At 53.1% G+C, this 22390-nt stretch overlaps 7 protein-coding genes across 7 annotated transcripts; 2 read left to right on the top strand and 5 right to left on the bottom strand.

Moving 5' to 3' along the window:
* Positions 1–713: 713 nt before the first annotated feature.
* J4E79_010506 (uncharacterized protein) lies at positions 714–2409 on the bottom strand (the record flags this gene model as incomplete). The annotated part of the gene is made up of 6 exons (XM_049359343.1): positions 714–770; positions 822–1336; positions 1387–1967; positions 2019–2037; positions 2171–2307; positions 2360–2409. 6 exons carry the CDS (start codon positions 2407–2409, stop codon positions 714–716), a joined length of 1359 nt encoding a protein of 452 aa, XP_049206154.1.
* An 838-nt stretch (positions 2410–3247) lies between these two features.
* J4E79_010505 (uncharacterized protein) lies at positions 3248–4678 on the bottom strand (the record flags this gene model as incomplete). The annotated part of the gene is made up of 1 exon (XM_049359342.1): positions 3248–4678. One exon carries the CDS (start codon positions 4676–4678, stop codon positions 3248–3250), a length of 1431 nt encoding a protein of 476 aa, XP_049206153.1.
* A 3598-nt stretch (positions 4679–8276) lies between these two features.
* On the bottom strand, positions 8277–9137 carry J4E79_010504 (uncharacterized protein; the record flags this gene model as incomplete). Its single annotated transcript, XM_049359341.1, has 1 exon — positions 8277–9137. One exon carries the CDS (start codon positions 9135–9137, stop codon positions 8277–8279), a length of 861 nt encoding a protein of 286 aa, XP_049206152.1.
* Positions 9138–9930: 793 nt separating this feature from the next.
* Positions 9931–11617, bottom strand: J4E79_010503 (uncharacterized protein; the record flags this gene model as incomplete). The annotated part of the gene is made up of 2 exons (XM_049359340.1): positions 9931–11099; positions 11146–11617. The coding sequence occupies 2 exons, from the start codon at positions 11615–11617 to the stop codon at positions 9931–9933; spliced, it is 1641 nt and encodes a 546-aa protein (XP_049206151.1).
* Positions 11618–12102: 485 nt separating this feature from the next.
* On the bottom strand, positions 12103–16937 carry J4E79_010502 (uncharacterized protein; the record flags this gene model as incomplete). The annotated part of the gene is made up of 2 exons (XM_049359339.1): positions 12103–12129; positions 12180–16937. 2 exons carry the CDS (start codon positions 16935–16937, stop codon positions 12103–12105), a joined length of 4785 nt encoding a protein of 1594 aa, XP_049206150.1.
* A 2532-nt stretch (positions 16938–19469) lies between these two features.
* Positions 19470–21247, top strand: J4E79_010501 (uncharacterized protein; the record flags this gene model as incomplete). Its single annotated transcript, XM_049359338.1, has 5 exons — positions 19470–19692; positions 19742–19848; positions 19968–20225; positions 20273–20803; positions 20855–21247. The coding sequence occupies 5 exons, from the start codon at positions 19470–19472 to the stop codon at positions 21245–21247; spliced, it is 1512 nt and encodes a 503-aa protein (XP_049206149.1).
* A 327-nt stretch (positions 21248–21574) lies between these two features.
* J4E79_010500 (uncharacterized protein) lies at positions 21575–22210 on the top strand (the record flags this gene model as incomplete). Its single annotated transcript, XM_049359337.1, has 1 exon — positions 21575–22210. One exon carries the CDS (start codon positions 21575–21577, stop codon positions 22208–22210), a length of 636 nt encoding a protein of 211 aa, XP_049206148.1.
* Positions 22211–22390: the final 180 nt, after the last annotated feature.

Raw genomic sequence — 22390 nt, 5'->3', positions numbered from 1 at the left:
CGTCTAGAGGGTCACTCCATACAAGGAAAAAACTGAACAGGCCTGCGGACTACATCGAGACAAAAATCTACCAAGTGGGTGACGTAGCATCAACGTAGTCTCCAGGGTGTTCAGTTTTTTCCTGATGGCGTGGGGTCATGATTGTACCACGTCACAGAGGGTTTAATATAGACAGAGGACGCGGATGTGCGTTGGCATCATAATAGATGACGAGCAGGGTAAGAATTACTCTCGACGATCGGGAGAGCATGGTAGTAGAGGATAGTTGATGGTCTGATGTAACATAGAGCGGCGACTGCATCAATACATAGTCACAGCAATATCACATAAGTGAAATGGAACAAGACACAACATTCTATTTTGGACCCGGCCATAAAACACACAGAGTTATATCAATACTCGAGTTTTATAAAGAACAGCCTCCCTAACGCCAGTCCATGCACGTATGCTCATGATGCAGGCACAGGTATTTGATATACTGCTCCTCAGCAGTCTATAAACATAAAAGCACGATAAAAACACCCCTTCGTGTCCATATTCCCAATGAGCGCGCGCAGTCAACAGATATTGTGATCTTTGACATACCAGCAACTCCATCCGCCCAGTTTTTTTTTCTACTTTTCGCAAGTGTAATCCGTAACAGAATCCGAGCGTAGCATAGCGGGGCAGATAGCACGTTCTCCCAAGAAACGGATACTACATGAGTACAGGTACTAACTGTAGTCGAACAGCACGCTGATGCTCTCGCCGTGGTGGACGCGTCGAATGGCCTGCAGGATGTCAGCGTGAGTCTCGACGTCTTATTGGTAGTTGCAACATACCTCAGCAAACACATTGCCGACCTCCAGAACCTCCAACTTGGGGCACCGACTCTTGTGATCCTCCTGGGGCACCGTGTTGGTCACAATAACCTTGTCCAGTGCACTGGCGTTGATGCGCTCGATAGCATCTCCACTCAGGATACCGTGTGTAATGAGCGCAATCACCTGTGTAGCGCCCTCCTTCTTCAGGAGTTTGGCCGCGCGGGTAATGGTGTTGGATGTATCCGCCAAGTCGTCGACCAAGATAGTTGTGCGCTCCCGAACGTCTCCAACCAGCATCATGGTCGCATTTTGTCGGTCGTTGATCTGTGTGGGGCGGCGCTCCTTGTGAATAAGGGCAAAGGGCATGCCCAGGGCGTCGGCAATGGCGGTCGCGCGCTTCGCACCTCCAGCGTCGGGAGAGACTACCACAGCTTGTTGGTAGTTCGGGATGTTGAACTGGATGTATTTGCGGAGGAGATGGCGGCCGTACAGGTTGTCCACGGGAATGTCAAAGAAGCCCTGGTATTGGGGATCTAGAAGTTTGTTAGCTCAGCCATCTCAGGTCCTCCGAGATGGTACATACCGTGGAGATCCATCGTGATAACGTGGTCGGCGCCGGCGCAAGTCAGAAGGTCCGCGATAAGGGTACCCGCCTGAGCAACCCATTGGCGGTATCCAACCTGGGGCTCGAAAGCAGGAGGCTTCGTAGTGGTAGGCGCGCGCGTGATGCCGGGTGTTGGAGCAACTGAGCCGTTGGTGCCGTTGGCTCCATGGTCACCATTGAAGTATGCGCCCTTGTCGGATTTGCCGGAATTGCTCGAGTCGAGCGTCTCGGTGCGCTTGATGCCATTCTGCTTGACCGGGCTTGTAGGATCGGTGCGGCCGCCGTTGCGCTCGTCGAGCTTCATCCTACTGAGCTGGTGGTGCAGCGCGGCCGAGCCATTGGTGAGACCTGCGCTTTCCGCCTGCCCAGGGAAGGGCGTCTGCGGTCGCGAATCGAACGTGTACGTGCCGGTCCTCGAGCGCGTGCCAGGCACCTTGGAGAGTGGCGCGCCAGTCTTGTTGTAGGGAATGTCCGACTGGCGCGAGTAGGGAAACAGAGGGAGGACGGCGGTGATGCGCTTGGCCGAGGCGGTGCGGCAGGCCGAGATGGTAATGAGAAGTCTGGAGGACGGTCAGGCACTTCACTCAACTACACCATGCGGATGGGCCTACTCCATCAGATGGTCGTTGACTGCGCGCAACACGAGACATTAGCGGGGTTCTTCACATATCGCAGCGCACGCGGGCGTCGTGTTCCGTCCCAAGTGCGCTGCAGTACCACTGCGGCTAGGAATGCGCGCGCGACCTGCACGAGGGCTTCGTACCTTTACCGCCGCCAGACTGGATGATGAAGACATCCTTTCCTCGTACACTCTCCTCGATCTCGACACGCGTCTCGCCGCCCTTGAACTTGTCAAGAAGCACCTTGGCCTTGGGTATGCCGAGGTGGTTGCAGATGGTCCTATCGCCCAGTTAGTCACAGCCATGGCCCGCTTCTCCGCGCGTCGACTTACTCGGTGAGCTGCGGGTGGGAGCTGCCGCCCAGGACCACAATGTTCCTCATGTTGACGGCTGGTGGAGGTGGTGGGGTCGTGTGCTAACTTCGCGGCGGGCAGTATAGCAAGAGGAGATTAGTGAAGGAAGGAGGGCCCTCGCGGAGAAATTCCTCTTATCGATAATGGAAAAGATTTAGTTCCAGGTTAACTTTAAGGTTCCGCCCTGGTAATGCTTGGGTGGAGCAGTCGCAGCTCAGGCAGCTCAGGAATTGGGCAGCATGGTGAAAGATGGATGTCTGTCGTCACGGGCCAGAGAGGTTTTCGCTTCCTTCGGCTGTTGCACTTTTTCTGCCGAGCCCATGTCGCCATCCAACGCACCTCAAAGCTTCTAGAGCGCGGCATGGCTGCAGTCTGCACGGCATACATACCATAGTGAGCACACCGGATGAATGACTCGGCCTGCACGCCAGCTACTTCCGCGTTGTTGCGCAGGAGAGCGCAGCTATGGCGCTTCACCTGCAGCGGCTGGCGGTCAGTAATCGCGCCATGCTCAGTGGTTGCAGTTCGCGTCAGTGGACCAAGGGAAGGGTCCGTTAGCGCCTGCCGAAGTCGCTCTCTCACGTGCCTTCCTACCCGGGGCATCTGGGGAAGGAAGGATACACCACCCCTTGGTCTTAACGTTACATTCCAGAAATCCCACATAAGTTTAGGTCACCGGCTCATGGCACGTCGTACAGTCCTGCAGTTATCACCGAATGCGGCATCTTGCGCCCTTGATGTGCCCTCGAACAGACAATGCGGATAAGCGTGCGGTATTATATTACATTAGAGGTTTTAGTCTAAGTGCCATAAAGCGGTTCGTCTACAAGGGGTATATGCTAGTCGTCGTTTCATCCATAATGTATCCTACTCGTTCAACTTGGTTCTCGCTCTTCGATCTCTCGCGCTTCTGCCTCCCCCCGCGGTGTGCCCAGCCACTCCACCCTGGGTCGATGCACTCCCTCGTCGACTACCTGTAGCACCACTGACAATACTCGATGTCGGACTGTAAGGTCTCCTGTGCGCGCTCGACATGCTGCTATCCCGTGTTCCGCTCATCGAAAGGACGAGATGCGCGCGCGATGGTGGTGAGATAGGGTGGTCGTTGACGTAGAAGCCCCCAGTACCATCTTGGGTAATCGTAGGCGGGGCCGAGACGAGCTTGTTGCGTTGCTGCGCGTGATCTGGAGAGACTGGTCGCGCATTGACTTCCTCAACAAGCCCGGTTTCCAGGTCGATGTCGACAATACCGTCTTTACTGGTACGTAGTACTGCGGGCGCGAAGTCATGAGACTGGATGGCTTCCTGGAGTAGATCCTTCTCTGCAAAATCAGACCTATCGCTAATGGCAGGCGATTTGGTTTGGTCTTTTGTGATGTTTGAAGCAACCATGGTCATACTCTGCGTCATTTTGCTTCCGTTACTGTTGTTCGGAGATCGTCTGACTCCTGTACGTGCGGCCGTTGTCGCGGACTGATGGTGAAGAAGTTGTGCCGTTTTGCGACCTCCAGCCGTACGAGCAGAGTGATAGGTCCATGGGGGAGGGTTCGTGTCATCGAAGTTACCCATGTCGAACAGTTCCCTCAGTATTGTCCATGTGAACGGCAGATTGGCAACAAGGATGGCTGTCGAGGATTCTCGGACGTACCAGTAGATCCACGTTGATTTGTAAGGATTACTGAAGGAGTAGTAGCTGTTCATGATGCTCGCAGCCACGACAAAGATACCGAGAGAGAAGATGCCACAGAGTATAAGCTTTCTCTTCATGGGTAGCAAGGATCGGATGAGCATCTGCAATGCAATACATAGCATGATCAAATCCGAGGATATGTTGAATACAGCTTTGGTGATCCGGTGGTGTACCAAGGCGTTGCACTGGAAGGACGTAGTAGGTACTGCGTAGTATGCGGAAAAAGGCCGACACCAGGCTGAAAAGTAGAGGACCTCTATAACGACGAATCCAAGTACTGTATAGGCAGCGAGCAGTTTGATGGCGATGTTCTCTTTCTGGAGTGCCGTCCGTGTTATGCGATGGTACATGATCAAAAGACATGCTTTGCAGGCCCAGATCACGGCAATATGCATCTGTTCTACAACAACCACGAGCTTGCTTCCAAATCGTCGTCTCGATAGTTCTTCCATAGTCAGTGCGCTGAAGTCGAAATCCTCCGGTTCCAGGTTCGACTGGACTTTCAGCCACCGATTCGCGAGCACAATCATAACGGTGTAGGCGGCGGTGACGAAGAGGCCCATAGTCCAGTCATCGATTTGTAGGCCCTTGACAGATCGGAAGAGCATCTTTCGCGAAATCCTGCATGACGAATTTGGTCAGTAAATGCATGTACATGGTACAACGAGCAAATAATGATTTTAAGATCGCAGACAGTTGATGCGAGCAAGCATAAGGGCAGAGCACCGATGCGCTCAGTAATCCAACGTCGCCCGCCAGCGCATTGCAGCGCATGCTAAGCCGCATGCTCGAATGCGAAACCAGATCATGAATGTAGACTGACGTAATGGGATAATGCACGGAAACTGCACTCACAGTCTTGCCCCAATCATGCATACAGCGCATGTATACCAGATCCATGATTCCTGGTTGAACGGTAATGGCATTGTCGAGTTGCAAGGCGGTCTGCGCCGCTGACGCCAGAGTCGCTATCCGTTAGGCCGCTTGAGGTTTAGAAGACGAGATCGACGAAGGATCATGTTGTAGAGCAACACGATAATCAAGGCGCATCCAGAGCACGCAGGAGAGGCGATGTAAATATCCCGAGGGTAGAACTGGTCAGGGAAGAGGGGTGTAGATACACACCGACCAAAAAACAAGGAGGAGGGAGGAAAAGAAAGCTGACAGTGTCGACATGGAAAGGCAAGGTGAGAAGCTAACCTGTATAGCTTGCAGCTGATGCACACGGCAGTCTTCCATTTGCAGCCATCAGCTCGATCCAGGGCTTATCGCAACCATCTGCCGCGCCTCTTGAGCCTGATGGAGGTCCCGCGTGGGGTCGCCGATGCTTGGGCCTGGCGTCGTGTCGGGCCAATTCCAAGGTCGTGCGTGGCGCGTGTGAAGGATAGCTTCAGGTGCGGCTAGTGGTTGCTTTTGCGGGGTTCCGCGCGGTTGACACACTGAGCACCAGTGCGACCGACGCTCTAGACGTCTCGTGGCGTACCATCCTGGGAGCGCAATCACGGTAGTTGCATTGTGTATAGTAAAGTGGTCGTGATATCATGCCCAGGTGAGCATCGTGAGCCAAGAGCCAGCTGAGGCTGTGCCTGCGAGGCTTGCAGTACACGAGGCTGACGGCCGCAGCTGTTACCAGCAACACTAACTCGCGCCTGATGTAAGATTGGACGACTACTGTTTTCAAAGGCGGTAAATGAGCGTTAATGCGCATTAATGGAATACTGATGTTGGGTTCATGTTTGCATTTGCCGCTGGCCCTGGGCGAGTGATGCACAGGGAAGGAGGAGTGAACTGCACGCGGGAACTCGGGAAGTCGCCACTAGTCCAACGCGCACCGTTCAACTCACGTCTCCTTAGCTCCTAAACGCCACTTCGCCTGTTCTCTGGAAAGAACAAATACTCGGGGTCTCGCATCCTGCACCCTGTTGTCAAATGGGGTTTCGACAACGCTTATCGTAGAGGACACCCCTCCGCTCCCAGACACATTGATGATTTCGCTCGGAAAGTTCCTTCACGTTAATATCGCGATTCAACCCCCAGTCGGACCGCAGCACCACCGAATGCGAGGAACAGCCAAGAGGTGATTCACAGATCGCACAGACTTTGTGGTCGAGAAATTGCGATACGGCGCACGTTGACGATACTACAGGAACGCATGACGAGCATCACAAACTACTCAAAGCAGCGCACGACGATTTTCTTTCTTCCTCTTCAAAGCGCACACACGGAGGGTATGCTGCCTTAGCATCGAAGCTTTCGTACTCGAACACCCTTCCACCGCCTTCCGTACCTGCCAATCCCTTCTAGAAGACCTTAGTGCATGATCGAGAAACAGTCGATCGCGGCCACCCACGATATAGTACTAATCGGTGTACACTTCACCGAATACGCCCTTCTTTACCCATTCTATAAACTTCTCGTCAAAGCTCTTCCCGTCATCATCACGAGACCTTACCACAAGCCGGCTGCTCTCTTCCGATACAGTCGTCTTGGACATCTATCGCGTATCGCGCAAAAAGTGCTCGCGCGTCACCTTCCGATGAGCACGGTTTGGATTGCGGTACCATACTGCCCGCTGATGAAGTGTATCACTGACGCGGACATGTGTCTTCTCGGGACGCCCATGCTGAGAGATCGCCTGTTAATTGCGATTGGCTTTAGTAGGGAGGCATACGCAGGACGCGGCAGTGATCGATCATTGCTGGTATCATGGTGAGCATACTAGACGACGGGGTCTCCGTCAATATACCCTTCATCATCATGACTATTGTCCCCACTTTATTCTTCATTTTCGATCTAGAGTCCTGACCGATCAGGTCTGGCTTATTTGTCACTAATGTTGTCACCGATCTGGCCCTGTAGACAGTGCAAGTGGCATAGCGGTAAGAATCGCACCTGAAGTGGACAAACAACATCATTATCATACGTGTCCACCAACCATCCGCCTACCAGAAGTCGGCCTTCACGGCATCGGAGACTTCCACTCTCCATGAACATGCTAACTCATCACATCTCTTTCTCCTCAAGATATCGCAATCGCTCTCTGGGTAACGCGTTTGCTCACACATCATCCGAGATATCCTCCAATTGTTCGACAAGAATAGTCTGTCCCTTTCTCGCAACCATCTTCTGCATACCGCTAGTACATTCCATCACGACGTGACTCCAGGAACCGAATATTAGGAGTGTTCTCGTAGCATCAACGAAACTCTGGAAGATGCTAACTCTGTCTCCGCTAAGTCTCATGTTCACGAGGTCGCCCAGGCGTACTGTGATAACGTCTTCCACCGCAGGAGACACGCCAACGGCGTTATGGCGTCGATGCAAATAGATCGCAACGACTCCATTATCCCTGAGCACTTTGTTATAAGTCCGGCTCCTGCGGCAGCTCGTGTTTACAAGCCAATGGAATATTTCGTGCTCGTCGCAATACCGATGCGTGGACCGTTTGGTAACGATGAATGGGAACGATTTCCACTTCATGCAGAAAAGAGGCCGAATGTCGATACCAGGAGCGTCAACGGCGTCGGGGGTCTTGAGGCGGCGCACGCCTCTCAAAGTCGTGATAATAGAGCTATTGATATATTCGTCAGAGTGCGGAACGACCTCAAGGTACTCGGCAAGCTCCTCGATGTTAATGATAGGCCGGTGGGCTTTCGTGTAAAGCGGCCAGAACTCGGAGCGGAATAGTTGGTTCGTCTGAGCAAGGCCGAGGAATTGGCGACTAGGGTGACGGTCTCTCAGAGAATGTTTTGAGTGTTGGGAGCGGCCGCGGCGCTTGCGGTGCAGCTTGACTCCATGAGCTGCTTCTCCGGCGACAATGATGCTGTATATATGGTTGCGCAGTTCTTCGCCGTAGGTCAGTATACATATATCTCAGAGCAAATACGACGTCGAGCTTACCACCGGGCAGCTCCAGAAGCCGCGACACCACATTAACATCGGAGGCATCGTTCATTGTTGTATCGACATCCATGTTGGGTTATGCCAGTTGAGCTCGCTTCTTAAGTGGTTGATTGAGACAGTGTATGTAAGAAGCAGACTAGAAGGGGTAATTATAAGGTACCCGGGGCGCACACAGACTAATCTGGAAGAGTGATTAGGCAGCATTTGGAGCTTCTTCTCTTCCCCGATGACTGGAATCCACATTCATTGTCACCCATTCCCGAACCGTCTCCAGATTCACTCTGCCACAATTCGTCATCCGCCTCATGATCTCCGAATCCCCTTGCACTGGCGTCTTTCCCTACACCTCTCGCCTCTCCAAACACACTTCACCCTCAAGAAATTGTGCGACGCCGCCGGTCCGCTGTCAGGCATCGAGAAATCCATCTCTGCGGCCAGCGCCCGTTCAACAAGCGCATGCACGATCGCAGCGCGGGAGACTGCGATCTCAGAGTCAAGCTCCACCGTAACGAGGACGAACGGTTTGCCACTCCGGTAGCTGGACTTCGAGATGCTGATCTTTGTGATGGCTCCGGGCGCCAACAGATGGTACCATGACGGCAGACATGCGAGCATGCGGCATAGAACGCCGGTGATAAGGCCGTTCTTGTGGCTCTTGTATTCTGTGTCGAGGAACCAGCGGCCTGTGACATCGCAGTTATACGGGTCTAGCCGGAATAAGAGTGTTACGTCGAGACCTGGGTTTGGCGAGTCGAACTCCACTGCCGCTGGTTGTCTAAGCCGTCCTTTTTTGATCATGGATAGGAGGCGGACTAGCGCGGGATATGCATCGTTCTTGCCAGCGAGACCTGAACGGTAGAAGTGAGCTAGTTGGGAGAAGTGGAAGTAATGACCGTTGATATACAAGGGCGCGAACTCTGTACGCGTTTTACGGTCAACTTGTGTCAGGCCCATGCACTTGTGCTTTGGATATCGCTCGTGGAATGGCATTGCTGGATCAGGATTGTAGTGTACGTGCATGGTAGACGAACCAACATCTTCTACGATACAATCGTATATGCGGTTTCGCAGCTCCCCTGATAGTTGCGAGAATAGGCATGTATAGCCCGGCAACGGACCGGAGTTTGAAGAGGTGTGCGATGGCGTCTGGGATTCAGCGTTCATTGCGGGGGCCCGTAAGCCGCTTTGCAGGGTAGCTGCAGAGCTTGCATTGGTGTAGGAGATCATATCCATGTTGCGTATAGCGGCGTCGAAACTCTTAGCCTCGCGTTTGATACTCTCAGTCTTCGGCTTGACACTTCTGACCAAGCACTCAATACTTTCAGTCTTGTGCGGAGATTACGAATGTTCACGACCTCGTTGGTAAAGTACTTCCAGTCTTGTGCGTAGTAATTTGAGCCTTGCGTTCGGCACAGCAATTCTTGCGGTAGATACCCTGAGTCTTGACCCTAGTACTTTAAGTCTTTCCTTCACGCTGAGTCTTGCGACTTGTTTCTCAATATGCCGAGTGAAGTGATATCAAGACGTTGTGATGTAGGACTACAGAAGTGAGAGAACGAGGAGCCGTCATATATACTTCCTCGCTACTAGCTCACACAATTATTGTGCGCGCGAAGCCACATTAACTCTAGCTCCATCCGGTTTGTCGTGGTACCTGCGGTGACCCAAATGCCGAGATGTAGCCGGGGAGCCACTCACAACTCGCCCAAAACCAACGCGACGGATGATACTCGAATCCCCTCTTGAATCGGTGGAAAGGCGCAAAAACGGGCCATGTAGAGAACAGATTGGTTGAAATAAACAGGATGTTTCTCGGGCCAAAACTCCGGTGATGGCATGTCATCGTAGACCTTGCTGACCGCCCAACGTTGATTGGGCACCGCTTACCACTACATCACCAAGCAGCGCCTGTGACAATTCAGATCTTGACAAAGCCAACGAGCCAGACATTCTCCACTTACTCCGCCTTAGCATCTCCAGCACTAACCAACTCCCCACTCTCATCTCGCTCCCACTCGCACACTCCCAGCCCGGTGCCCTTACAAGGAATGCAAGCAGACCCATCACCCAGACTGCGACACTCATCCACACCCAGCCCTCTGCTTCGACACCTCTTACAAACAACCAGCTTCTTCCCCTTCTTAAGCTCATCCCTCCAATTCTCATCATCCATAATGCGGTAGTTGATGCCGTTGAAGCGCCAAAAGTCGTCGCTGGTATACATCAACTCCTCGACAGGCAGCTCCTCGCCTTCCATATACGGTGGAATGAAGGATTTGCCTGATGGAAACATTTCTCGTGAAACAATGAAGTGGGCGTTTGTGCTGTACGATTTGAGCATGGTGGCGATCTTGTAGGTAGCCGCGCGGTCGAAGAAGAGGGCGCTGAGGAGGTGAGCTTGTTCTGTTGCGTCGACGATCTCGAAGAGACGGAAGAAGGAGTGGTCGGAGAATTTGAGGTGCAGTATGAAGTCGTCTGCGAGTGTTCTTGGGAGGCAGACGTCTACGAGTGAGGTGAGGGAGCGGAAGGCGATGTCGGATAGCGAGCGGAGGTCGTGGCCTGAGTTGATGGAGATGGCGGAGTCGAGCATCTTTAGAGACTTGAGGGATGGCGGGAAGCCGCTTTGTCGTAGGTAGTAGTAGAGGTGTGACTCAAAACCTAGCTCGAGGTACTCTAGCTCGACGAGAGAGCGGAGCTTTTCTGCGCCTTCGGGGTCGGTATCGCGCTGGGTCAGATAGCCAACGTGACCACCGCAATGTGTCAAGCGCTGTAATGAATGTGCTTGTTTCTGTAGTGCGACTAGGAATCGAGATGAGGATGTGCGTTGTTCAGGATCCATGGATGGTTGGCATTCCTGGAAGACGTGCAGTCGCTCTCCGATTGACAAGTCCTTAAGAGCTTTGGGTAGGCTCAGGACATTGTCTAAGAACGGAATACTGACGTTGCATTCGATAAGCGTCAGAGACTGAAGGGATGTTGTCTTCTTCTCTGATTCGGAGATTTGGAGATCTCCGTCAAAGTTCAAACACGACAACGTGATATGTCGTAGAGTTGGATGTTTGAACATCGCAACAGCGCGACCTAACTTGAACTTGTTGTCTCCCGAGCCATGCGCGTGGAGCGTTACTGCGTTTCGTTAGTCAGGCTCATTGTCATGAAACATTTGACTTACACGACTGCAGCATCGGCAACGTCATTGGTATGCCTGCGCGTGGATACACTGCTGCTGCAAGCAAGTTGTTGTAATCGATTCTTGAGTATCCGTCGAAGTAGATGCCGTTTTGCCATTCCAAGTTGTTCGGGCAAGGGCTCTCGACATGCAGATGACGCAGCCTACCCATCAAACTCAGGTAGTGGTTCAGGTCCTCGATCCCCTCGCGACATTCATCCTTGTAGCGAATAGCCAGATCGTGGATATAATCCGTCCGATTATCCCGGCTGTCCAGTGCCGTGGCAATCCTTTGCGCGTGTCCTCCTGTCAAGACTACCAGTTTGCGCCAGATGTAGGGTTCAACGAGGCCTTGAAACCGCGTGCACGTCGCAGCGAGACTGCAAAGCGCATCTTGGCCTTCGACGTGATCGATGATGTTGAGGAGGAGTTCATCGACTAGGCGCAACAGTCCGCTCTCGGCTGGCCCGAGCATGGTGATTCCAGGTTCTTGACGTGCTTTTGTGAAGGTGTAACCGGAATGACGCGTCTTGCGTTTCTTGGCTCCTGCGAAGGATATACTTGGCATTCAAGGGTTCGGGATGAGTTGAAGTTCAATAAGATAACGGGCGTTGTTCGCAGACATGTATTTCTTAATGTCCGCGCTGGCAGAAAGCAGAGGCAGGGTGCTGCTGTTCAGCCAACGGGACCGCAGGATGATGTCAGACGCTAGCATGATTAAGGACTAGAGCACCACGTGAAGACATCCGTGCGCAAGCGCGGTATCACATCCCCATACCAAGGTAGCCAGGTCGACGTGTAATGACCTTCACCTCAGTATGACTACTGCATTACATCCACATAATTTGGGAATTGCAAACAGAAACTGGCATGTTGATGTATCGTGCTTTTCATCTACACTAAGTTCATAACAACTGCTAAAACACCCATGACCCCCACCGATAGCGAGCTCTTCCCCGTCTAGTCCGTTTGATTGATCACAGCATCCTGCGTAACGTTAGCTTCATCCTAATCATGATTCACACAGCAAAACTTACCCTAGCGACCGCATACAGCGGCTTGACACCAGTCCAGTACTCAAACTGATGCACACCCTGTCCGACCAAAACCTCCAGACCATTGACCGTCTTCCACCCGTTGTCCATCGCAAGCTGAATCAGCGCTGTTACCGGAGGCTTGTACGCCATCTCCAACAGTATTCTTTCTGGACCTGGCTCCACGTCCTTGACGCTCGCCTTGCCCTTCTCGAACAAGGTGCAAAGCGTTTCGCGGATGGCGACGTCGATGGGTTGGTCAGCGGGGATGGTTCCGATAGCGACCTGTGGCGTGCTTTCCATAGATTGGACTTCTTCTGGGGAGCCGATGACGTGTAGGTTGTATTCTGATGAGAAGGCGTTCTTGAGGGTCTCCATCTTCGAGGGGTTGCGGCCGAGGAGGTAGATTGGTCCGTAGCCCATTTCCTTGAGTGCGTAGATGGCAGCGCGACTTGTGCCGCCGCCGCCGATGACGAGGGCAGAACCGCTGCCTTGGGCGCCAGCGTTGCGGAGGATGAGCATCATGCCTAGATAGTCGGTGTTGCGACCGATTAGACGGACGACCTCTTCACCACTGGCTTCATCGACGGAGCTCTCAGGAACGATGGTGTTGAGGGCACCGATGACGTCGACTTCTGGGCCTAAACCGTCGAGGAGAGGTACTATGTCCTGCTTGAGCGGGATTGTCACACTGGCTCCACCGAAGTCTGGCGAACGGATGATGTCCTTGACGGAGCTTACATCCGTAGTCTCGTGGCGGCCGTAGATGTGCGGGAGCCCAGTCTCACCAAACAGCTTGTTGTGGAGACGCGGGCTAGGACTTTGTGCCACTGGTGAGCCGAAGATGAAGAACTTCTTCGTCGAAATCTCGCCCATCAACGACAAGCCTCGCCGAATATCTCCTGCAGATAGTTGACCTGGTGCGGTAGCAGAGGGCAGGAGGGGGTGCGAGACGGGTGTCATGAAGCCATTAAGTATCCTGCTAAGCTTGCCATGCTCGCCCATGTTAATGGCGATCAGAGGGACGGGATGCGCCGTATTCGCCCAGCTCTTGAACTCTGCAAGCGCATAGTTGTCTTCGAGCGACTTGGCGACACCCACAAGCTTAATGACAGTACCGTACTGTAACGCGCGGTTGTAGTACTGCATCCACGAGCCGTTTCTCCAGTTGAGCTCGCCTTTGGGATCGTGATGGCTAGCGATGATCTCGGAGTATCCGCGGGTGTCGGAAACCTCGCGCAGGATGTCTTCTGGCATGGTCATCTCCAGATCTACAAAGTCACAACCAAGTCGTAATGCTGTCCGATAAAGCACGAGGGCCTCATCGTATGCCTGGTCTGGGAATCTTCCGCCTTGTGCCTTTGTTCGCAAGGTGAATATGATCGGTATCGATGTTACGGTCCGCAGTATTGTCAGTTGCTCGATCACGAACTCTGGTGTTGGCAGACCTTCTTGCCCGTTGGGGTCTTCCAACAAGTCGACTCTGAGCTCAACAGCATCCGATCCGACTACTATCTCTGGTAGAGTATTGATGCAAGGCTCAAGTCGGGGTGCAGATAAGCAGACGAAGAAAGAATGTTTCCTCTTCTTGAGACCCTTCAAAGTAGTGGCCTTGCCAGTGATGGTGTTCAAGAAACGGGCAATTTCTCCTTGCGTTTGAGCGAGCCCACCAGATCCCGGAACCTGACTGTGGAAGCGATAGTTACTGCACTCCGTGTACCAGTCCTTCCTCCGCAGCCATACGCCCATGATGTCGTCTACGTATGCTGGCCGTGTCTTATCGATCTGTAAGAAGGCTACTACCTTGTTGATATCACGCGTGACAAGTAGTACTATACCGCCACTCTTCTGATAGTCGACGAGAATCTTGCGAGCTTCAGGTGTCTCGACAATCCCACCACCGCAGGCGAAGACATGCCCATTAGGCTTCTCCTTGACAGTCTGAGCGAGAAGCTTCAGCTCCTCGTTCCGGAAGCCATCCCACCCCTGCGTTTTGATGAGTTCAGGTATTGTCATGCCGACATGTTCCTCGAGTGCAGTATCCAGGTCAATGAAAGGACGTCCGAGCGCACGTGCTGCCCATCCACCAGCGGTCGTCTTGCCGGCGCCGCGCATTCCGATGATGAAGATTGACTTCTGTTCAGTCTTTGACGCTGCCTTGTGCGCATTCGGCCGTGGCGGTAGCTCCACGCCTGAGAGCTCGGTCTTGAAGATTTGGCTCAGAGAGTCCCAGTATCCAGGCCATGTCTTTCCAGTACATTCCTTCTCAAGAATGAGAACTGGCGCTGGAGCTACTAATGACAGCACAGCGAAACTCATGGCGACGCGATGATCATCGTAGCAGTGAATACCGACCTTTGGAGCTTCGAGCTCGTAAGCTTTTCCGTCAACTTCAATACCATCGTCAAATTGTCTACAGGTGACACCGAACTTGGCAAGCTCATCTTCCATGGCTTGGATGCGGTTGCATTCCTTGACACGCTGGTTTGCGATACCATAGATACGAGTAGTGGTTGTGCTACCATTCGATGATGCTACTGCGGCCAGTACGGATGCTGTGAGGAAAGCGTCGGTCATGGGCTCCATGTCGATCTCGTTGACGGCTTTCAATTCGCCGCGAGGAGGGCCTGTGACCGTTGTAGAGGTCTCGGACTGTTCAACCTTGCAGCCCATAGGTTTCAGAACCTCAACAGCGAATCGCGCATCACCTTGCAGGGAGCCTGATCCGATGTTGGGCACTGTGCATGTTGTACCTGTTATAGCCGCGATCGCGAGAGGGTAGGTAGCAGAGCTAGCATCGCTTTCCACCTCATATTCGGAGGGGTTCGTGTAGGGCTTGTTGGGGATGTGGTAGGTGTTGGGATCATCTTGGGATCTCTCAACTTGCACGCCAAAGGAAGCCATCATGGCGATGGTCATATCGATGTATGGTTGGGAGATGACTTTGCCACCGACCAGCCGCAGCGTTACAGGCTTCTTGGAGTATGGCGCGCTCAAGAGAATGGAAGATACGTACTGCGACGATACGTTGGCAGTAAGCTCAATCTCGCCCGTGAAAGAATCCGGACCAAAGCCACCGCATGCAGAGATTCGCAGCGGTAAGCTGCCTTCATTCTCTTGGTAGTCAATCTCGACGCCCATGGTGCGGAGTGATTTGACCAGCGGGCCGATGGGTCGCTCCTTCATACGCGCATTGCCGGTGACTACTGTGGATGTCACGCCCTCGACGGGCTGGCACAGTGCAGTCACGGAAGTCAGGAAACGCGCGGCAGTACCAGCGTTTCCGAGGTAGAGTTCGTTGCTCGACGCTTTGAGGTTTCCGCCATTACCGGTGACGACTAGCTCCTTGCCGTCATTCTCCCACGCGAAACTAGCACCCTGCATCTTTGCCAGCGCGTCTAGCATGACTTGCGTGTCGTCAGAGTGTAGCAAGTTGGTGATGCGACACGAGCCAGTTCCAAGCGCAGCAAGTACGAGGACTCGGTTGGAGATACTCTTGGATCCTGGGGGTCTGCAGGTCACGTTCAGGTCGGAGGGGATACCAGGATGCACAGATATGCTCGGTGACAGGGCGATTCTGATGTCGCGATCTTCGACGGAGCTAGCCTTCTTTTCGTACGTCCGGCCAATGCCTGACAAAAGCACGATCTTCTTTGTCTTGCCTGCATTCTTCTTGTCCACAGCCATGATCTTGATAAGCTCGTCTACAGGGCAATGCTTGTTGGCCGACCTCTTCCGCACCGTCTTGTCCGCTAGCGATGTGGGCAGTCCGTAGCTCGCGATGCACTTTGTCAAGCGCGCGACTGCAGAGGGATCCAGTACACCCAGGTATCTGGCCAATTCGGCCTCCTTGACCATTCCTATCGCGACGCACTCTCCGTGGAGGATCTGGGGCGTGAGGATGGCTTCGTAAGCGTGTCCGATCGAGTGTCCGAAGTTGAGCAGATTGCGCAGGCCTCCTTCGCGCTCGTCTGCCGAGACGACTTCGGCCTTGACACGTACTGAGCCCAGTACTATGCGCTTCAGTATGCTGGCGATCTTGTCGAAGTTCTTGCGGCCGTTGACGGGCTTTTGGTCGATCGCAGCCAGGATGGCGTCTGCATTGCCCTCGAGTGTTGTGAATTCCTCCTCGTTCCAAATTGCCGCCGTCTTGACCACTTCTGCCATGCCGTTGACGACCTCCCTCTTAGGCAGCGACTCGAGGAACTGCAAATCAATGTAGATCCTCTCAGGCTGCCAGAAGGCGCCGACCAAGTTCTTGCCCGCGGGCACGTCAATGGCCGTCTTGCCGCCTATGCTCGAGTCGACCATGGCCAGCAGTGTGGTAGGCACATTGACGAACTTGATGCCGCGCATGTACGTCGCGGCGACATAGCCTATCATATCCCCAATGACGCCTCCGCCCAACGCTATTATGACGGTGTCGCGCACACATCCTTGCGACAGCAGCCAGTCTTCTACGGCTGCCTTGGTATTCCGCGACTTGGACGTCTCGCCGGGCGCGATCTGGTAGGTGAGGAGGCGTGGGGAGGACGAGAGCGAAGATGCGGCCGACGCGAAGGCGCGCTCGAACGTGGGCGTGTACAGAGGGCCGATGTTGGTGTCGGTGATGAGGACGTACGTCGACGAGGGAATGTTGGTAAGCAGGTCCTGGGCGATGTAATTCTGCCAGATGCCGTAGTCGACGACGATCGAGTCTTTGCCCAGGATGGTCACCTTGGTCGGCTCACCCTGCGCGACATTGACGCCGTTGCTCGCCATGGTGGGCGGTGCGAGTCAGACTTGCACAAAGAGCCGCCAGCTGCTGAACGCGGGAAGTAAGGCTGCAGGGAATTACAATTGATGAGGGCGAGTATCGAACTCAGCGCATTATGTCTGAGAGGTTGTGGGTATGAGTCAAACCGGGAGTATACTTTTTGCGAGGGTTGCGTTCTTCGAAATCAAAGTGCACCGCTACCGGACCTTGCATGTCTGACGTGGGGAACCCATGTCATCCCGGCTGCGCCACCGCTTCACGCTTCCAACACCAACTTCGCGCAATAGCATCAGCGCCCTACCCCTTCAAAGCTTTACGCGTACAGAAATACTGCATGCGCCTGCTAACTCTCGTGACGCGTAAAGCCATCTCACGATATTCAAATGCGCTCCATACGCGTCGCTCCCAGCGTAGTCAAATAGTCTACTCACCCAAAATCCAACGTAGTGCCCTAAGAGATGCATATCAAAACATTCCAGATATCGAGAGAGGGGTCTTTACAAGAGCAGATTCGAAAAGACCTTTGCAAAAGCGTCACGATCTCTGGCAACGACGGTTGATATTGATGCGGCAGCTGAGATATGAAGGGAAGCTTGTTCCTCCATCGGCCTTCCGAAGACGAAAGGAAAGGAGAAATCAAGACCAGCTGTCGAAGTAAGGCTCAGCAATGATGTGGGCTCGTATGTGTGTGGTTTCAGCTACTACATGAGTCTACTCGAGATGCAGAAACGGACTGGCAGACGAGACGTTGTGTTTTTCTATGTGCCGAACCTGGAGACCGAAGAAGAGATCTGTACGGGTGTCCGAGTAACGGAGGAACTCATCAGGGCACTAGTGGCTGTATGAAAGCATTAGAGGATAGCACACGAACCTTCCCCTCTTCCACGCCAATACTTCACTGCGGCCTTTCAAACGGATTTCTTGCAATGAACACATGGCGAGCAGGGATGACCACGTGGGGCTAAACCGGTCGAATGGTGCCTTGGATCTCATGTGCAAGTCTTGAGAGCTTAGCACTGCATCTCCAAGTCGTTGTGTGCCTTCGCGCCGTGAGTTTTAGGGCGTGGTGACTAAGCGACGCGCCACTCAAGACGTGCTGCCCCTGCCTCGTCCCATCATTCACCAGCGGTTCCGCCTTCGTTCATCCATCATCTCTCATCATCATCGTCAGCGGCGCCATATCTCTACTGATCCTCCTCATGCTGGGCAACGGCTCGGTGCTTGGCCGTCTATCACATCCCTTTGCCCGCTCTGCACAACAGGCGTACTTCCTCTTGAATGCAGAAGCCCGCCGCACAAGCATCTATCATTCCGCCCGAGGCGCAGCACTGCTGCAATGTTTCAGCCTCCCCGTTCGAATCAATTTGTAAAGACGCAGCCGCGATGCATCTCATACCGATCTATCCGGCTGGGCAAGAATAACAACAAGCCGTCGAAGAGCCTCACATTGCGACGTTCTCTGTTGAATCAACTTAGACTCGCTGATATGTCATTACGCTCTCATGCACCACCAAAAATCATCTTTTGTCATACCCACTTGCCTCATACAGTAGCAACATCGGATGTGTGGAGAAGCTCGACGTCCTTGCATAGGACACAACTGCCAAGCGCGTCAACGCAGGCTAAGGACTTGGCGACTTGGTATCGAGCATGACAACAACACCCACGGAGCAAAGGAAGGCAGTATATCTATGCAATCTCTCGGACTAAGTACTCCTCACTAGATCCAGTGCGTCCTCCGGTCAAATCAAATGCGGCATCCGTGGCATTTCTCAGCACCAAGAGGAGTACTGCCGTGGATTGCAGCATGCACACACCAAACATGATAGTGATCAAGGCCATTCCACTCGATTCACGGTCGTGTACTATTAACGGACTCTGTGCATATTGTTCTCGTATTCAAGCGCAGATTGTCTTATTGTTCGGCTGTTCAGAGTTGTGCAGAAGCTGTAGGTCCGGACAGGCATTCGAGTCTGTGCACGTTACATGGGAAAGTTGTTGAGCATACCTGCTATTACGAGCATCTGGCACATGGGATTGCGAATACCCTTGCGTTACGCAAGATGATAGGCTACACAACAGAAGATACCCGTTCCTCCGTACCGAAGATCTGGTCCCGTTGACGCGATCCGCGTCCAGCCTTGCCAAAACAGGTTAATAATCCAAGGAGGTGAAGGTCTTGGTTAACCACCAATTACCCCAGTATCAGAAGCTTGGAAGCGCCCTCAACCAGAGCCTCCAAGCACGCCAGGGCGGAAGAACGGCTACCGGCACTTCGACGACGAGATTATCAAACTCGCTTCGGTGATTCTGCCTGATCGATGCCAACGGCGCGTCTCCGTATACCAAGCGCATGGCATATCTCGCTTCCCCATGGGGCCGGGGCACCCTTCCCCAGGTGTTCGGGTTATAAGGGTCAGACTGGTTCCAATACTTTTTTGGTCCGTTGACGACGATCACAGCAACTTACCTCCCCACTGGAAACACCTCCAACTTGAGATCGCACTCATACAATCTTGTTTTCGTTTGTTGACAGCATGAACGCAAACAAAGATGGGCCCGTGCTCACGGAACCGGAGTACAGGGACGAGAAAGGCTCGGACACATCGCCAAACCCGCCTCTCAAACTCGAAGACGTCGAACAATCCGCCTCGATGATTGACATTGATCCTGTCACCGAAGCAAAGCTGCTAAGGAAGCTGGACATCCGGATCGTGCCCATGATATGCTGGATCTACCTGATGAACTTCATGGATCGAGGTGCGTACGGTATGCTCATCTTGAGATCTAGACTGACAGATTCGCGTAGTCAACATCGGCAATGCTCGTCTCTACAAGATGGAGGAGGATCTTGGCATGGACCCCGATAGCAATCAGTTCCAAATCGCGGTATCCATCTTGTTCGTTACTTACGTTGTAAGTGTCGCTCTCACCCAATCTTTGTTGACTTCCACTAATCGTGTATTAGATATTCGAAACTCCGGTAAGCTTGGCGTTCATCAGAGCCTAGCCTTACATGCTAATTAGACATCTAGTCAAACCTGATCCTGAAGCGAATGAAACCTGCCCGATATCTCGGAGGCCTCATGTTCATGTGGGGCATGGTAGCCACGTTCTCCTGCTTTGTCAATAACTTCGCTGGACTCATCGTCTGCCGTCTCCTGTTGGGCATGTTCGAAGCCGGCTTGTTCCCGGGCGTCATTCTTTACCTGAGTATGTTCTACAACCGGCGCAACGTTAGCTTGAGACAAGCGTGCTTCTATGGTACATCTGCACTAGCAGGTGGACTAGGTGTAAGTATCGCCTCCACGAGACAACAGAAAGGCTCTAACAAGCACAGGGTGTTGTAGCGTACGCAATCGGTGAGCTCGACGGTGTAGCAGGCTGGAACGGATGGCGTTGGATCATCTTGATCAACGGCATTCCAACTGTGATCACCGCCGTCGCCGTACCTTTCGTCCTACCCAACAGCCCCGAGACGGCCAGCTTTTTGACCGAGGAAGACCGCCGGAACCTTGTTCTGCTCCGAATGAAGGAAGTCGGCCAAACAACTTCTGGTCAGGAACTCGCGCGCGAGGATGTTATGAAGGGTGTGAAAGACTGGAAGGTCTACGCCTACGCCATTGCACAATTCGTTGGGCTGGGCATGCTCTACAGTTTCTCCGTCTTCCTACCTACCATCATCAACGGTCTGGGAGGTGGATGGAGCCGTCAAGTGGTTCAGGCGTTGACGATCCCCGTCTACGTCTGCGGATTCCTTACCTACGTCATTTGCGCATACTTCAGCGACAAGTCGCAAAACAGAGGTCTTTACTGTATAGGTGGGCTCGCTGTTAGTATGATCGGGTACATCTTCCTCATCGCAAACAAGGTAGGCCCTCAACATTCCACAATTCCAACGACTGTACTGACATGCATATAGGGACTTGGTCTCAGCTTCGCTGGCTGCTTCATCGTCGCGCTCGGACTATGGGTAGCCACCGGAATCGCCTTCTCCTGGATCGCTGTCAACAATCCCCGATACGGAAAGCGAGCCTTCGCGAGCGGTATGCAGATCACCATCGGTAACTGCTCAGGTGTTGCGGCACCTTTCTTGTACGCCGCCGACACCGCGCCAACATACATTCCGGGCTACGGCGCTACTATCGGGCTGCTAGCCCTCGGTATCGCGATCTACATTGCGCTGCACTTCTACTTCCGCATGAAGAATAACAGGAAGCTGTCTGGTAAGGAGGACTGGAGGATTGAAGGCAAGACTGAAGAGGAGATTGCTGAGATGGGTGAGGATAACCCGAGGTATTTGTACACGATCTAGATTTCCATTACTACTCCTGCTAGGACGCTTGGGATTGGGATTCGTACTTCTATCGGATGAGATACCGTAGCCGATACCTCTCCTTGGAATCTACAACATTTGTGTCTAAAGTATGTCTCTGCCTTAATCCAGATCTCTGTACTCAAGACATCGATGTGAGACCCTCGAACGCTCCTGTTCTACTTTTGAGAAACAGCTCCTAGACTCTTGTCTCTTGTCGAAGAGCCCCTGGCCTGTATAAAGTCTCCGGAATTGCTTCTTGTCATGATAACGTATTCACTTCGCACACACATCACATACACCACCATCACAACAAAACCATCCGTCATGCCCAACACCTCGCCACAGAAACAAAGCCACGCCACCCCCACGAACCCCTTTGGTCCTCTCATTGCCACTAGCTTCCGCCCCAACGGCACCTTACGCCAGTACCACACTTACACCCCTGCCGCAGACACGCCCACACAAGACGACGCATTTCGCCTTAGCGCAACGCATGCTACCAAGCGACGAAACGCTCAGAGTGAAAGAAGATTCGATGGACGAGAATATACAGCCGGAGATGGGGTCGCAACAGCCTCTGGGCGTAGTCGTAGCTGGGATAGCTTGGCGGAAGGCGCCATGGGTGATGATGTCGAGGATAGTGGAGATGATGAAGGAAGTGATGCGTCTAGTCGCACCTTAGGTCGGTCGGAATCGTCTGGCTCTACTGTAGCAGGCGATGGAGAAGATGGTAAGGGGACTAGTGAGGGCGTAGGAGATTCAGACGAGAGCATGGAGGATTCTGAGAGCGACAGGGGTGAGGACGAAGAGAGTGAGACGTCTAGCCACACGCTGGGTCTGAGCGAAGCCTCGGACTCTGGTGAGGACGGCGGTGATGAAGATAGTGATGAAGAGATGGGCGAGTCTGATGATGGAGGCGATGTGTTTGGGGAGAGTTATGGGGAGGGCAGTAGGAAGTAGAAGATGAACAGGCGTGGCCGATGTAGATTTTGAATAGCTGTGGTACATTAAACTTCTACCCTTCTACATGATTCTCCTTGTGACACCACCTAATCCTCAACTCCCATCCCAAACCTTACATTGTTAACGCCACACAAATCATAAGAACTTGACAAAAGAAAGACAGAAGGCCAAGATAGC

The sequence above is a fragment of the Alternaria viburni genome (genome assembly GCF_023758015.1).
Source record: "Alternaria viburni strain BMP 2772 chromosome Unknown scaffold_31, whole genome shotgun sequence".
Classification (NCBI taxonomy): domain Eukaryota; kingdom Fungi; phylum Ascomycota; class Dothideomycetes; order Pleosporales; family Pleosporaceae; genus Alternaria; species Alternaria viburni.
The sequence above is the reverse complement of the archived record's forward strand: the minus strand, read 5'-3'. Positions and strand labels throughout refer to the sequence as shown.